This window comes from Excalfactoria chinensis, chromosome 4 (assembly GCF_039878825.1).
Source record: "Excalfactoria chinensis isolate bCotChi1 chromosome 4, bCotChi1.hap2, whole genome shotgun sequence".
In the NCBI taxonomy this organism is placed as follows: domain Eukaryota; kingdom Metazoa; phylum Chordata; class Aves; order Galliformes; family Phasianidae; genus Excalfactoria; species Excalfactoria chinensis.
Genome location: NC_092828.1, coordinates 77,540,223 through 77,553,613, shown reverse-complemented (window position 1 = coordinate 77,553,613; position 13,391 = coordinate 77,540,223). Strand labels below are relative to the sequence as shown.

At 43.1% G+C, this 13,391-nt stretch overlaps 1 protein-coding gene across 7 annotated transcripts in view; it reads right to left on the bottom strand.

Annotated features, from left to right (window-relative positions):
- The window catches only part of ZNF711 (zinc finger protein 711), a 33,411-nt gene extending 28,204 nt beyond the window's left edge, over positions 1-5,207 (bottom strand). For 6 of the 7 annotated variants that reach the window (XM_072336247.1, XM_072336246.1, XM_072336249.1 and 3 more), the window contains exons 1-3: positions 5,030-5,207; positions 2,256-2,401; positions 478-582 (exon numbers count right to left, since the gene is read on the bottom strand). In XM_072336247.1, coding sequence (XP_072192348.1) covers positions 478-556 — 79 coding nt within the window. In that variant the 5' untranslated portion in view covers positions 557-582; positions 2,256-2,401; positions 5,030-5,207. Of the gene's footprint in view, positions 1-477; positions 583-1,792; positions 1,947-2,255; positions 2,402-5,029 lie in introns of those variants that run through there. The other variant, XM_072336252.1, reaches the window with a different exon arrangement.
- Positions 5,208-13,391: the final 8,184 nt, after the last annotated feature.

Sequence of the window (13,391 nt, the reverse complement as noted above, 5' to 3'; positions counted from 1 at the left end):
TCTGTAAATGGTTGCCTACCTAGAAAGTTACTTGTTGACATACAAAGATTTTATTTTCCACCTCATTTCCACCTCCTAAGTGAGAGCTGGAGACAGTAATCAAGGCAACCAACAAAAGCTCAGCTGTACCTGTAGCAGCACGCAGGTGTAACAGCCGGGCAGTGGTATTTCAAGCAGAGGCACACACTATAAAAGCACTGAACTGCATACAACATCTGTCCCATCTACAGCACTCTGAACCACAGATGCTGTTGTTTTATTTGAAGTTACTTCAAATTTTTGGGATAGGTGATGAGCGACCAGAGCATACAAAGCCTCATTATACATCATCTTATTCTTTGAAATTTCTCCAAAAAGCCATGCAAACATCACTGCTGTATTAGTCAACTTCAACTTCTTGCAATCACTTGCAATCATACAGCAAACCTAAAACAGTTTTGGTGTTGTTAGTTAATGTTTAACAAATAAAACATTTACCGAAGTCCTGCATAATCATGGCGTGAGGCATTTTGGATTCCTGTGTTTGCAATCCAAGACTTCCACCACCCGGATCCATATTCAGCTAAATTCATTCACAAATAACTGCAAAAGCAAAACCAGGATTTGTTAAGCACAGCACCATTGTGTTTGTCAGCTTTACTGGATTTGTGTGTCACACTGACTAACAGAAAAGTATTTATCCACAAGTTCAATAAAAAACACGCACCACTTCATACAACTCACTTTGCTTTCTTCCCACAGCTTTATGCTTTGTGACCTAATATCCTGCAAATGTTTCCATCTGCAAATAATTGTGCAGTACTCCAAAGAATTATTCATGCAAGTGAAATCAAACATGTTAGTAGTTCTTTTTCAATGTAAGTCTCTAGCCTAGAACAGTTCTGTTTGTAATCTGTGTAAATAAACAAAGAAGTTCTTTTTGCTTATCTTCAACATGTAGAGGAATATACTTTGACTTTACTTCTCAGAGCATTAAGTACAAGAAATGTCCCAACCTTCAATTTCCCCAATGCAAACTGAACGTCAAGTTTTGCAGTTTTGTGAGGCCATTCTCCATAGAGTAACAGCTCACATTCACAAGCAATACTGGCAGCAGCATCAGGCCACCCTAACAAAGCATGTAACGCATATTACGAAGCAACAACCTGATGAGGTGTAACTACTATCTGGAAGCAGAAATTTGCCATGAAGACTGTTACCTTTACTGGAAATAAACCACAGGTGACAGTGTGGACAAGCAACAATCAGAAGTCACTGGAGCAGGATGTCCACCTCCGGAGCTGACCCTACCAACCTGCACCAGCAGCCACGCACAAAGAGCCACTTGTGCTCTGCCTCTGGGTATCCTTTTGACAAATTATCAGGGCTGGCCAAGACGGCAGCATGGGGCAGAGTGCACTGAGGAGAGCAGAGAGCTGCACTGAGACCCAGTTGTTCAGATTCTTTCATGATTTTCTATCTATCAGCTATCTCGAACCTCTATCAATTTTTTCATGTGCAGCTTTCATTAAACAGGTTAAATTGCAATTAAGTTTTGAAAAAAGCTGCACTGTGCACTGGATTTACAAGAACAGAAGTGCTGAAGCAGATTTTCAGTGGCTGTGTGCGAGCCCCTCTGTATCACTAAAAAATAGTCCAGCACTAGACCTAGCATAAGATTTCAGCCACGTGTGGTTAGGTGTGCGCACACAGTGCAAAGCTACCCAGTGCAGCGGTAGGAGATCTGTGTAAGAAATGGCAGTGCAGCATCTCCACTGCCACAGGACTTTGCAGAAGAAACAACAGTGCTGACCTGACTTCTGCACCAGCATCTCCATTCACCAGCCCAGGGCTATCCACGTTGGTTGATGACATTCACAAAATTATCTCATTATTTTAGAAATTTGATCTTCAAAGCGCTATCCCTTCTGTGCCACCTCATTTCCGCAGGCAGGAGAAAGCCGGTCCTACACAGCCATCTGAAACGTCCCTCTGGTGTAAAAAGTCCCGTACAGCTTTTGACAGAGCAGACCCACCAACCAGCTGTAAAATTCCCGGCTGTAAAAATCTTTATAGATTCTTTATAGATTCTTTTAATCTTTATAGATCTTTATAGATTCCTCGCTTTTGTTTTTTCACACCTGCTTTGTTACTTTGGCTCTTTAATGCTTGGGGGCTTCTGTTTCCCAATTTATCTAACACAAAGAAACACAAAACAGTAACAACCAATCTTAGACAGACAAAATGAAAACGTGGAAAAGGCGATCCATGCTTACTGTATCTTCATTATCAAGGAAGGAACTGAGCAGAGGTTATTCTTTCATACTCTTGAAATCCTCAGGTGAGGAAGCAGCAAGCAGCCCACAAAGATGGAGATTTCAAGCAACTGTAAGCGTTCCACTCCAGGGAGGCTCCAACTTAACTGAGGACACAAAAGAACCAAAGAACTGTTATCACCCACAGTCAGCATAATCCCTTTTAACACCTTTTGAATCTACTTGTCTCAAATTGTCTTGAAATCTACAATGCAAATTGTTAGAGAGGGAAAAAGATGAACACATTTCTTCCTACAGAATTTATTATACAACGATTCCGAAGATATCATTCTAGACCATAAACAGCCCATCTGATGGAGAGCATTCAGAACTAATACAGCACACTCCAATATCCCAACCACAGTCACCACGCTCGGGGAACAAGGTCACTACCAGTCTGAGGCCACAGGAGAAATGCACTGGGTTTTGCTCCTTCTTAACGAGCAACTTAATTTTACACTATATAATTTAGAGGCTCAAATATATGAAGTACTACACAGAAAACCCAGTACACAGGGTTTAAAAATTTAAATTTCTGCAAAGAAAACTTATCATCACTAAGAATAATTTTTCCCTGTAAGTAAAGGGAACATGAAAGTGATCAGAGTTCTGGGATGGCAGCCCCTGGGCATGCACACAACTACCTCACATTCTGCACTCACAACAGAGATGGACAAAGATGTGCTGGCAGGGAACATGCAGAGCTGTACCCTGGTTGATGCAACTGGCATCCAAGCACCACAAGCACACTGTCATGATCCCTCAGTGCAGGCAAAGGGCAGAGCAGCATCAGCTATTAAATCAGAGATTTTCTTGTACCTGATTTTGGATTTAGAAGGAATGCAATGACAGCAGGAAGACCCCTTGTTGCTAATGCTTGGACAATTAACAGATAAGGCTGGCAGTCTGCAGTAACTGGTATTTTTCCCTCACTGATCTCAGTAACACAGATGATTTCACAGGCTACAGATCTGCTGTTCTTACAAGCAGCACAGAAACACAGCACATTGATGAACTGTGGTTCTTCACAGCTTCCTTCCATAATACACAGCATTTCACACCCACACAACTACAGAAGACATGTTCCAATCCCATGCTTTAAAAAAGGACATTGAGAAATAAGCCAGAAAGCCTCAACTCTAGACCCTGCCATAGCCCTGTGTTTATCCACACCTCACCTCCATGAACCTACTGTGACATCAAGTTTTTCTCTCCCTTCTCTCCTTTATGTATTTATGAACAAAATGCTGCAAAATACTTCATTAGCTCCAGGCGATAAAATAATGTCACCTCAGAACATTCAGCTGCTTTAATTGCAGCATGCTATATCGCTTGAGGCCAGGCAATACACTGTACAACAAAAAGGGAACCCAGGACCCCTCCATCTGGAGACAGGAACGACATGTAAATCCCTGCAAACACTATTTGTAAAACCAAAGCTAACGCTAAGCATTTGTGGACTGCCATGCTTAACATCACTTCGTGCATATATGTTGCTGTACTGCGATGCATTTTCATACAATGCACGCCTGATGGTCAGCCCTTAGGTTCTCCTTTGGAATAGTGTAATTCTTCTCATTAATATTGAAGTCGTGTTTACATATAATGAAGTAAAATGCAGCATTGTACTTGGCCAGGAGCTGCAGATCCTCTCGGGCTGCACGTGACATTTGGTTCAACTGAAGCTCAGCTACAGGAGCGTTCCAATCTAACACAGTAAACAAACTCAGACGTAGCTGAGAAATTCAAACCAGATGTTTTCAGATTCTCCCATCTCTTAAAATTCGAGTTCAATATCAACAAAAAAAGAAATTATCTTCCCTTGAAAATATTTCAGCTGTGTTTTCCCGTTCAAATTTTAATGCAGCAACCCACAGAAATGGAATGAGAAACGTCCTGCTCGGGCAGAAACAGAACAGACGGCGCCAATCCAGAAAGCAACACGGAGGACAGCGCGAACCCCCGGCACAAAAAGACCGGCTGTTACAGCGCACGTATCGTATCCGTTTTAAAGTCCTTTATTGCGATCACCTCGCCACGAAGACATTTAAAAGACAAAGACGGCGAAAGACCGTCCCGTCACCCGATCCGCGCGGGATACAGACGCTCATCCCCGCCGGCAGCTCCCGCCCGAGGGGCAGGCAGGCAGGCGGGCAGGGCAGGGCAGCACTGCAGCGCCGGGGCTGCGCGGCTGCGGAGCGCTGCGCGTGCCCACGAACCGGGCGCGCCGCCGGGCGTCGGGAGCGCGCAGCGGCAGTGGGCAGCGCCCGGTCCCCGCGCTCCTCAGCGGGGCTGCGCGGCGGCGGCTGAGGGCGGAGCGGGAGCGCGGAGCCGCCGAGACAAAGGACCCCGCGGGACGCCGCCCGCAGCCCGGGGCCCGACGCCGCCCGAGGGCTCCCTTCGGCGCGGCGGCCCCACGGACGCGCCCCGGGCCGCCTCCGGGCTCCCGTCCCGCGGCGGCGGCGGGCCGGGGAGGCGGGGATAACCCCTGTCCCGCCGAGCCGCCGCCTTCCCCGCCCCGCCGGCCGACATTTTGTTTTCCGCCATTTTCTGGCCGCCCGCAAAGGGCCGCGCGGCCCGCGGGCACCTCCCGTCCTCCCGGCTCGGCCCGGGCACCCCCGCGGCACGACGAGGCGCCCAGCGGAGCCGGCGCTCGAGGACCCGCTCGCAGGCCTCGGGCGCGGCCTAACCGCCCCCCCACCCCCGTCGTCTCCGGCACCGCCGCCTCCGCTCACCTGTGCGGGTCCTCGCGGCGGGCTGCGCCCCGGTGTCGGGCGGCGGGAGGGTGGGGGCCTCGGCCCGCAGGACTCCGCCGCCGCCGCCGCGGCCTGGCATTCGGGTCCGCCAGGGCCGGGCCTGCACCAATCACAGGCTGGGCCGGGCGGCGGGGCGCGAGCGCGCGCGGCCTGCTCCCCTCCCCCCGCCGCCCGCTCGCCGCCGGCCTCGCCGCGGCCGCCGCACGTCACTGCGCGCCGCAGCGGGCCCCGCGCGCCGAGCAGGCGCACCCGCCGCGCCGAGGCCGCTGCCCTCGCTCTGCCCGCGCCGCCGAGCGCGCCTGTGCGCGGCGGGGGGAGCGGGGAGGGGGCCCGGGCGGGCCGAGCGCCAGGCTGGGGCCGGGGGAGCCGCCTCGGAGCTGACTCCCCCGCCGCCCGCGCTCCTTCCGCCCTCAAGGCCGGCGGCGGCACCCGGCGCGGGGCTCAGGGCCCCGGCATTGCGGGACGCGACGGCGGCTCCGCGCCCCGGGGTCACGGCCGGGCACTGTCGCACCGCAATTCGGGGGGGGGGGGGGGGGGGAAGTACTTGTTGTCCCTGACAGATAGAGGAGCAAGCGTCACAAAGGGGCGCTTGTTCTCCCCTGAAACAATGGAAGGCCAGCCTGATTTCCAACTTGGTTGGCTGTTACTTCCCGCTCTGCATAAACATTTCAAAGAGGATACAAAAGCACAGGTGGAAACAGAGTGTCAAACGGGCATCAGAAATCCCCGTGACCGGGTGCAGCACCATTGTCCTCATCCACAACCAATAAGGCGCCTCAACGAAAACCTCATAATAGAATCATACGGCGCGGCAATGTTAAAGCCATGGGTGTGGTGGACTTAAAATACATTCTTGCCCATAATACAGTTTCAATACAACTATCATAAGAAAACCCTGCCTGCTAGTAAATTGGAAGAAACTGCAGGTACAAATGTGACAGTGAACAGCATCACATTTTCATTATTTTCAGTATATCCACATAAATGCCAGTCTGCACCCAAGTAATACTCTTAATAGTAGTGGCTAGTTCAGCAAAGAACAACATAAAATTCTTCAAGAGAATTAATACTCATCCCTAAGAAATTGTAGGCCATAAACATCATGTCCAGCTTCCCAATAAACTGATGAAATCAACTTATAATTAACACTACATACATACATAAAATACATGCAAAACCAACAAAATCTGCCTCTTACTGAAAAAATAACTAAGAACTAAAATCCCAATCTTAGGTCTGTAAAACCTACATTCTGTAACTAAAATGCACATGCTGAACTAGATTTAGAACCACTGGGAAACTTACTCTATGCCTGTCCACACTGTGGACTTTGGCCTGAAAACAAGCAACATGGATGTAGCAAAATGTGTTACAGTATCTGTAGGATCTTGCTGGAATGAAGGTATCTTAGTCCCCACGACTGAATTGTCCAACACGTAGAAATGACACACAACATGCATAAACTTTTAAGTCTAGGGGAGTCTATCAGGTCTATTCTCTGACTGACTCAAATGGGTTTGGTGCACGTGAATTCTTCTAAGCTTCTTCTGCTCAAAGCCAAGGGTATGGGAGCACGCACACACCTCTGAAACCTTAGAAACCAACCTGTTAAATTGGTTTTCAACATCTATTTGCACTGAGTCGGTCGATTTACAAACACCGTTAAGGACATATAACAACTGTTGGCTTTTTTTTCCGTTGTTTTTCCTCAACAAAATCCCATCTGTGCTGATGTTCCCTTATCTGAAATATCAAGGGAAAGCTGAAGGCAAAAGGTAGCAACAAGCAACAACAAGGCTACCGCCAACAGTGTGACACAGCATATAACATCAGAACCAACAAGCGTTGTCTGCAGTGAGGGAGCAATTACAGAGAAAGAACTGGTCAGAAGCACGGAATGAAAAAAACAGCAAGAAAACCACCACACCAAAGCAAACCGAAGATACCAGTGATCACAGGTATCCAAATATCAACAAGTTACAGCACCGAATCAGAAAGAATGTACAAAAGACAAAGCACCACTCTGTACATCAATTTAAAACGTTTATACCTGACAGGGAAGTAGCACATCACAATCACCATAACTAGCAGGAGACCAGGCTTGCCCTTTGCCCTTCAGCTAAGAACACAAACATTCCAAAGAACCGTGGAGTTCCATGTCTCTCCAGGTAAGAGGCAGACATCCAAAGCATCATGATGTAATCAAACAGGTATTGTAATGATTACTTTAAATGACACCACACTATTTCAAACACTTTCTTCACTTTTTGTCTTTCACATACCACTGCCTGATGTTAACACTGATGATTTGACCATGAGGTGTTAAGTAAAACAGTGCCTATCCCTCTGGTTGATGTCCTGCAACTCGATCTGCCTGAAGAACAAAGAGCAGAGAAGTCTGAACAGGAAACTTTCATCCTCTGTGAAAATTTATTCATTTTAATTTAAGCAGCGTGAGTACGTACCTCCAGATAGCTCTTCTCTTGTCAGCACCAAGTATATTTGACAGGATTGCCTCACCTCTTTCTCCTTTTCCTTTGCAAAGGAGAGGTGGAATATGAAACCAAGCACTCAAATTCTACAGTTACCCACAGATTGGTGAATGGAGCCAGAGGTCAGTAGCAGCCAGAAGTTCTTTTTGTTATGGCACTACTGAAGGCTAAAAACGATGGAAAAAATAATTCATAGACAAAATTGATACCCCTGTACCTGACTTTCTGGGGTCGTAATAGCTTAAGCGAAATGCCTGAGATCTAAACACCACCGTTTCTGTTATGATTCAGATGATGACAAATATTTTCACTTATTTCTGACAGAACTGAAAAGGAACTGGATGATTAGTAGGAGACTTTCACTGAACACGCCTATAGAAAGGACAGTCATTCACACAAGTAATGTAATTCTTCCATGCTTCATCTTCCAGTGAGACAAGATGCTTCTTCAAGCTGATTGTGTGGATGTTAAAAGTATGAATATTTTATATTCGTGCTTTAATCAGCAAGAAAATTATTAACGCTGACATGTAAAGGCATTGTTCTGGGCTGCACAGAGCCCCAGAGGACATCATAATGCAGGTTTACAAGCAGTCCACATTCACAAAATCTTTGGATTCTTTTCAATGAATTTTGGTGAATGCATTTTCTGCTATTCATGAAAAACTATCATTCAGTGATTTAACAGCTTGCAAATCTGCCCTCAATATCTTTTAGGTCCAGACTGAAATGCCAGTTACAGTTGTAGAACTGGTAAAACCTACCCGCATTAGATAGCTGCTACCAGAAAACAGAGCAAAAACAACAACAAATTTGGGCTGGAGATTTAGCTGTCAGGACAACAGCTAAGTTACAGAGCTATGAAGAAAGTGTCAGTTTTGGAGCCATAGTTCCATTTTTAGGAAGCTGAATCTATTCACTAGGTTTTTTTTTTTCCAAGGAAAAGAAAGCAAAATGAAAGGGGTCTGGATAGATTTCTGGCTTCTCTACCAGTATACTTGCACAGGAAAGCCAATATAGTCCAGGCAACAACTGACAGACGTGAAGAGCATAGAAAGTGCCATAATGCAGCTAAGCCATGAAGCTGGTTGCAAGGAGGGAATTTTTATTTATAAATAAGAAATGTCAGTATTTTCATGTTTCTAAAAACCTTAAGATTCTATTTTGTCACATTGTTTCACACATCACCTAACATAAAAGAAAATACTCATTTAGAATAAATGTTAAGATAATGATATTCAGGACTTCAGTATCTTTTATTTCTTAGTGGTAATGCAGTCAGTTTTTCATAGCTTCATTTATTTTCATTATTCACCAGAGACGTTACAAAGAAAGACTGTATTTTTAGAGGAAAAAAACCATTTAAGCTGTTAGGTTCAACAAGGTGACTAAGATAAAGTGAAAAAGAAACAAGAGACTGAAGGGCTTACACTGCTATATTAGCCAGTATTTCAGTACTCAGTGCATCTGGAGTAAATGAGAACCTAAGTGCCTTGATTACACTCGTGCAGTGCTGCTGGTGTCAGTGGACTTGGTGGCTACACCTGAAAACAGAACCTTCCTTCCCTTTTGCTTCATTCTTTGTGATACTGGAGTAAGCAAGAATACAGATATGAATAAATGTTCAAGCTTGTATGAAAGCTGTTGCTTTTCTCCCTTAACTATTGGCTCTTTTGGGGAAAAAAAGAAGAAGAAAACAAATGCCTGTCAGGGAACAAGAGATTCTACACACTAAAGTGTCCTGAAGAATCTCCATAATTTCGGTCAGAGAAGTTCGTGGTCTTATGTTAGGAACCATTGCTCGCTAGCATGTGGATAGAGATCATGGCACAGAGTGGAGTAACCATCACAAATAAATGGAAAAGGAAAATGGAACAACTGTACTGGGCAGAAGCTGTTTTTGACAAGCCTTCCTGAGAAATAAGGAAAACTGCAACTTCTCCGCATTTTTTATATTAGATTTAAACCCACAGCAATGAAGGAAGAATGATGATTAGCATGTCTATTTGCCAGCTCTCATACTGAATTTTTGGGAAGACTTCCTTCTTTCTTACAAGCTTCCTCTGAGAAAAGGCAGCTTTTTCTAACAGGTACTTGTCAGTAAGGCACATGACAAAGTTAATCACAAAAATCTCTGTCCAGATAGATGTGCAACAATTTAAGTGATTCCTACAAACAGATGTATAAACTGTTCAATCACGTGTCCAAAAAAAAGATAAGCTTCCATAAAGTATACAGTAAATAAATTGGATGACAGTTTTGTAATTATGCTTTGTTTTGTAATTATCTGCTATACTTTTTTTAATGACTTTTAGTGCTCTCTGCAAGTTACTATTTTCTCTGCGTTCCAGGTACACAAGGCCTTACTGATCTCTCAACATTTGGACTGCTCATTCATTGATCATGCAGCATTCTGAGATAGTTCAGATCAGGGAAGCACTGGTATTAGTATCTCTGCAAAGAGATTAGAATTCAACTGTTAGCATGGCATACACTTCCTAGTGTATGGTGTCTTGCTATTAAAATATGTTGTATCTAATCTACATTTCTATATTGCTTTTATTAGTTTCTGGACATATGTAGTTCATAAGAAAGTGTACTCACCAAGAGCTTTTGAAAATTATTTTTACACAAACAACAATGTATTAAACTCTGTATACACAAACTGAAGCAGGTTCTGAAATATGTGAAAACATTTCAGCAGGCATATTCTTTGAAGGCCCCTTCCAAGCAAAATGCTCTATTCTATTCTGCTAGAAAATTAATGTAGTTTAGAATGGAATTGGCAGGTATGTAATATCCCTGTATTATATTATTAAAATATCTGTACAGGAAGAAGAACTTTTAGGCCTTTTATTAACTCACATCCTTATTTGGCAACACAAATTTGATCAATCTGAGTTATGATAAATTGCTTTCAGTACCAAAACTGACTGTTCTATAAGTGTAGGTGTGGTTTTTATACATACCGAATACTGCCTCTCCTCTGTATAACCTCCATAAGTTCTATTGTTGCCTGGATAGTTAATGCTGTCATACTGTCGGGATTGCTGGCTGGAAAGATAGTCTGGTCTCGGTGACTGAGCATACCTGGGACTATGCAAAAGAAAGAAGATGTTGTGAAGAAAGGGTATGATGTAAATTAGTTGAAGTATTTGTTTAAATAATAAAAAACAAATAAAAATGATAAAGCTTGTTAACTGCATACGTGACATTGAGGCTATTGCAGTAAGACAACAAATGGTTCTGTCTTTTAAGTTTCTTTTACTGCAAAAGACTGCTGGTCCTGCAAAAGTGAATTTAAAGACATTCATTTGGGATTTTTTTTTTTAAACTACCACTGAGCAGTGCCATAATACGTCATGGTAAGTCGACCATCAACATCTCCCATGTTCATATTTTAAAAAATATATATAAAATCAGGTCTTCTTGATGGACCGAAGTATCAGATGGCTCCAGACCTTCTCTGCAGTAGGACCCTGCTGCTTAAGAGGAAAATGTTCTGCTATCATTCATTTGTCCCATGTTCTCTGCAAAACCTGCAGGTAGTACATGCAACAGTGGGCAGGTGTTGGTGACAAAGACTAAAGTGAGAAAGCAAAACAAAGGAAACTGTTTCCTAAAAAATAATTAACATTTTCAGAGTAAAACCATACTTTTGCCTTTGGATAAACCAGTACTCTAGAATTTAGCTACAGAAAGAAATTCACACCAACTTTTCCATTTTAGTTATTATATTAGGAAAGCAGACTACATCAACATACTTTAAAAACATTACGTAATACCAATGTAATGTGAAGTCATACAGAGAAAGCTGACAAATTTAGTCCTGTCTGCCAGCTCATACTTACAACCTTTTCTATCACATTCAAGCCACAAAATAACATATGCAAGCTACCTAGTAAAATGCTCAGACGTTTACTGGATGCCTGTCACATCGCTAGCAAAACTACACAAACTATACGTAGGTTTGAACACTGATAAAGTGAAAATGATTTAAAAAATAGAAGAAAAGATGTAAAAATAACAGCATACCTAGAATTATCTAAGTGACTTGGGCCTGGGAGATCATCAAAATCTTGTCTTCTCAGTACAGCTTTTGGCAGTTGTCCAGTCCAGGCAACCTATGTGAAAGAGTTGCACACAGCAAAATAACAAATTACAAAAGTAGTTCATTAGGTATGGTATATTCACTGCTGTCTTTGGTGGAAAGATGTATAGGATGACTTCTTCATTGGAAACAAAGTACATAACAAACACTATAGACGTGCTTTAACACATATAAATTCAATTTGTCTAAAAGATTCAGTAGAAGGAAGACTTCTAAGTATTTATTTGAGTAATGTGGAAAATGTACGCCTAAGACACAACAGAGAAGTACCCAGGTTAGTCTGCAGTTAAGGTAAATTAGGTAGTAAGGGTCTTATTGAGTCCATTGAGTTCTGTTGAGTCTCTTATATATAAGCATTACAAGAAAATGCCACTCCATAAATAATAGCGAATCTACCTCAGATTTATGCAACACCAAGTCTAAAATTAAACTAAATGCAGTGATTGATAATGAAGATCAATGAATATCGCTGCTTAATTTAAACTGGCTTCTGTCTTCCCAGACATGTTTCTATAGGAAGAATGAAAACATCACGAGGAAACAAAAAGCCTGTTTCTTCATGAAACTAATAAATTATATTCATTTGCTAAAGGTATTTTTGATTAAGAATCTAATGATCTGAAGCAATTTTCAAAATACAGTACCCTCAGGAGAGGAGCAGTATTCAGGGAAGATCAATTGCAAGAGCAGGAGCTGAACTATCATACCGGACTCTCTGAAAACAACCCTGTCCCAGCTGACACTAAGACACAGATCACTGTTTCCTCTCTTGCCTTCCTCAAGCAGCTTTGTTTAAGGTTCCCTAGTTCACAGAATAATAATGTGCATGAGGCTGCCACGTTGGCAGCTCACATTTGCATGACCATCACATCTAACAGGGAGATGAGGCAGGCAGAAACATCTGTCTCTGGGCTGCAATGTACTGTCTGGATTATGGGAAAGTAGGACATACTACAGCCATCATCCAGAATAGATCATTTTACAACAAGATTTCTTTCCTCAACTAGACATGCAACATTTGGTCTAATTCACACCTTGAAAATTATAGCATTAATTACATGATATTCAGAATTATTTACAATCTAAGCAGCACCACCTGCTGGTGAAGGTGGCTCATACCATTTTTTCCCATTAATACACTAAATTTCCAAGATATTAATACTTCACAAATGTATTTAACAGAAAATAATAAATCTGACTACATTCCCTTCTTTCTTTTCTCTGTAGCTCATAAAGTGTCCTCAGACTGTATACACTCTCTTTAAATAAAATAATCACTTCAAATACAGAACGAGGAAGTGAATACCAACACACAAAAACACTCCATCTTTATTTTTATTTCACACTTCCTGTTTTGATTTTGAAATGTATTTATCCACCTTCTCTCACACTAACCACCAGTTCAAGTGAGAACCTCTGTTGTAAAATACACCTTGCCTAATGGAGGAACCTGGCACAACAGTTAGCCTAGTCCAGAAGGCAATGCCTGGCCCTTCATGGGTTCACATTCAAAGAATATTTCTGGACTACTTACTTTCCCAAAAAGCACTATTTTTTTGCTTAGAACTTCTGCCTGGTTTCATTTGACACTGCTTAGATCTTGCATTAAAAACAGAACAGTCGTTTCTTACACTGTCTCTTCTCATACAGAAATCATTATTGATGACTCTGAACTCTGGACTACATGTTCAGCCAGTCCTTCCTCTGGTGACATGTAGCTAGTAAACAAATGAAATTG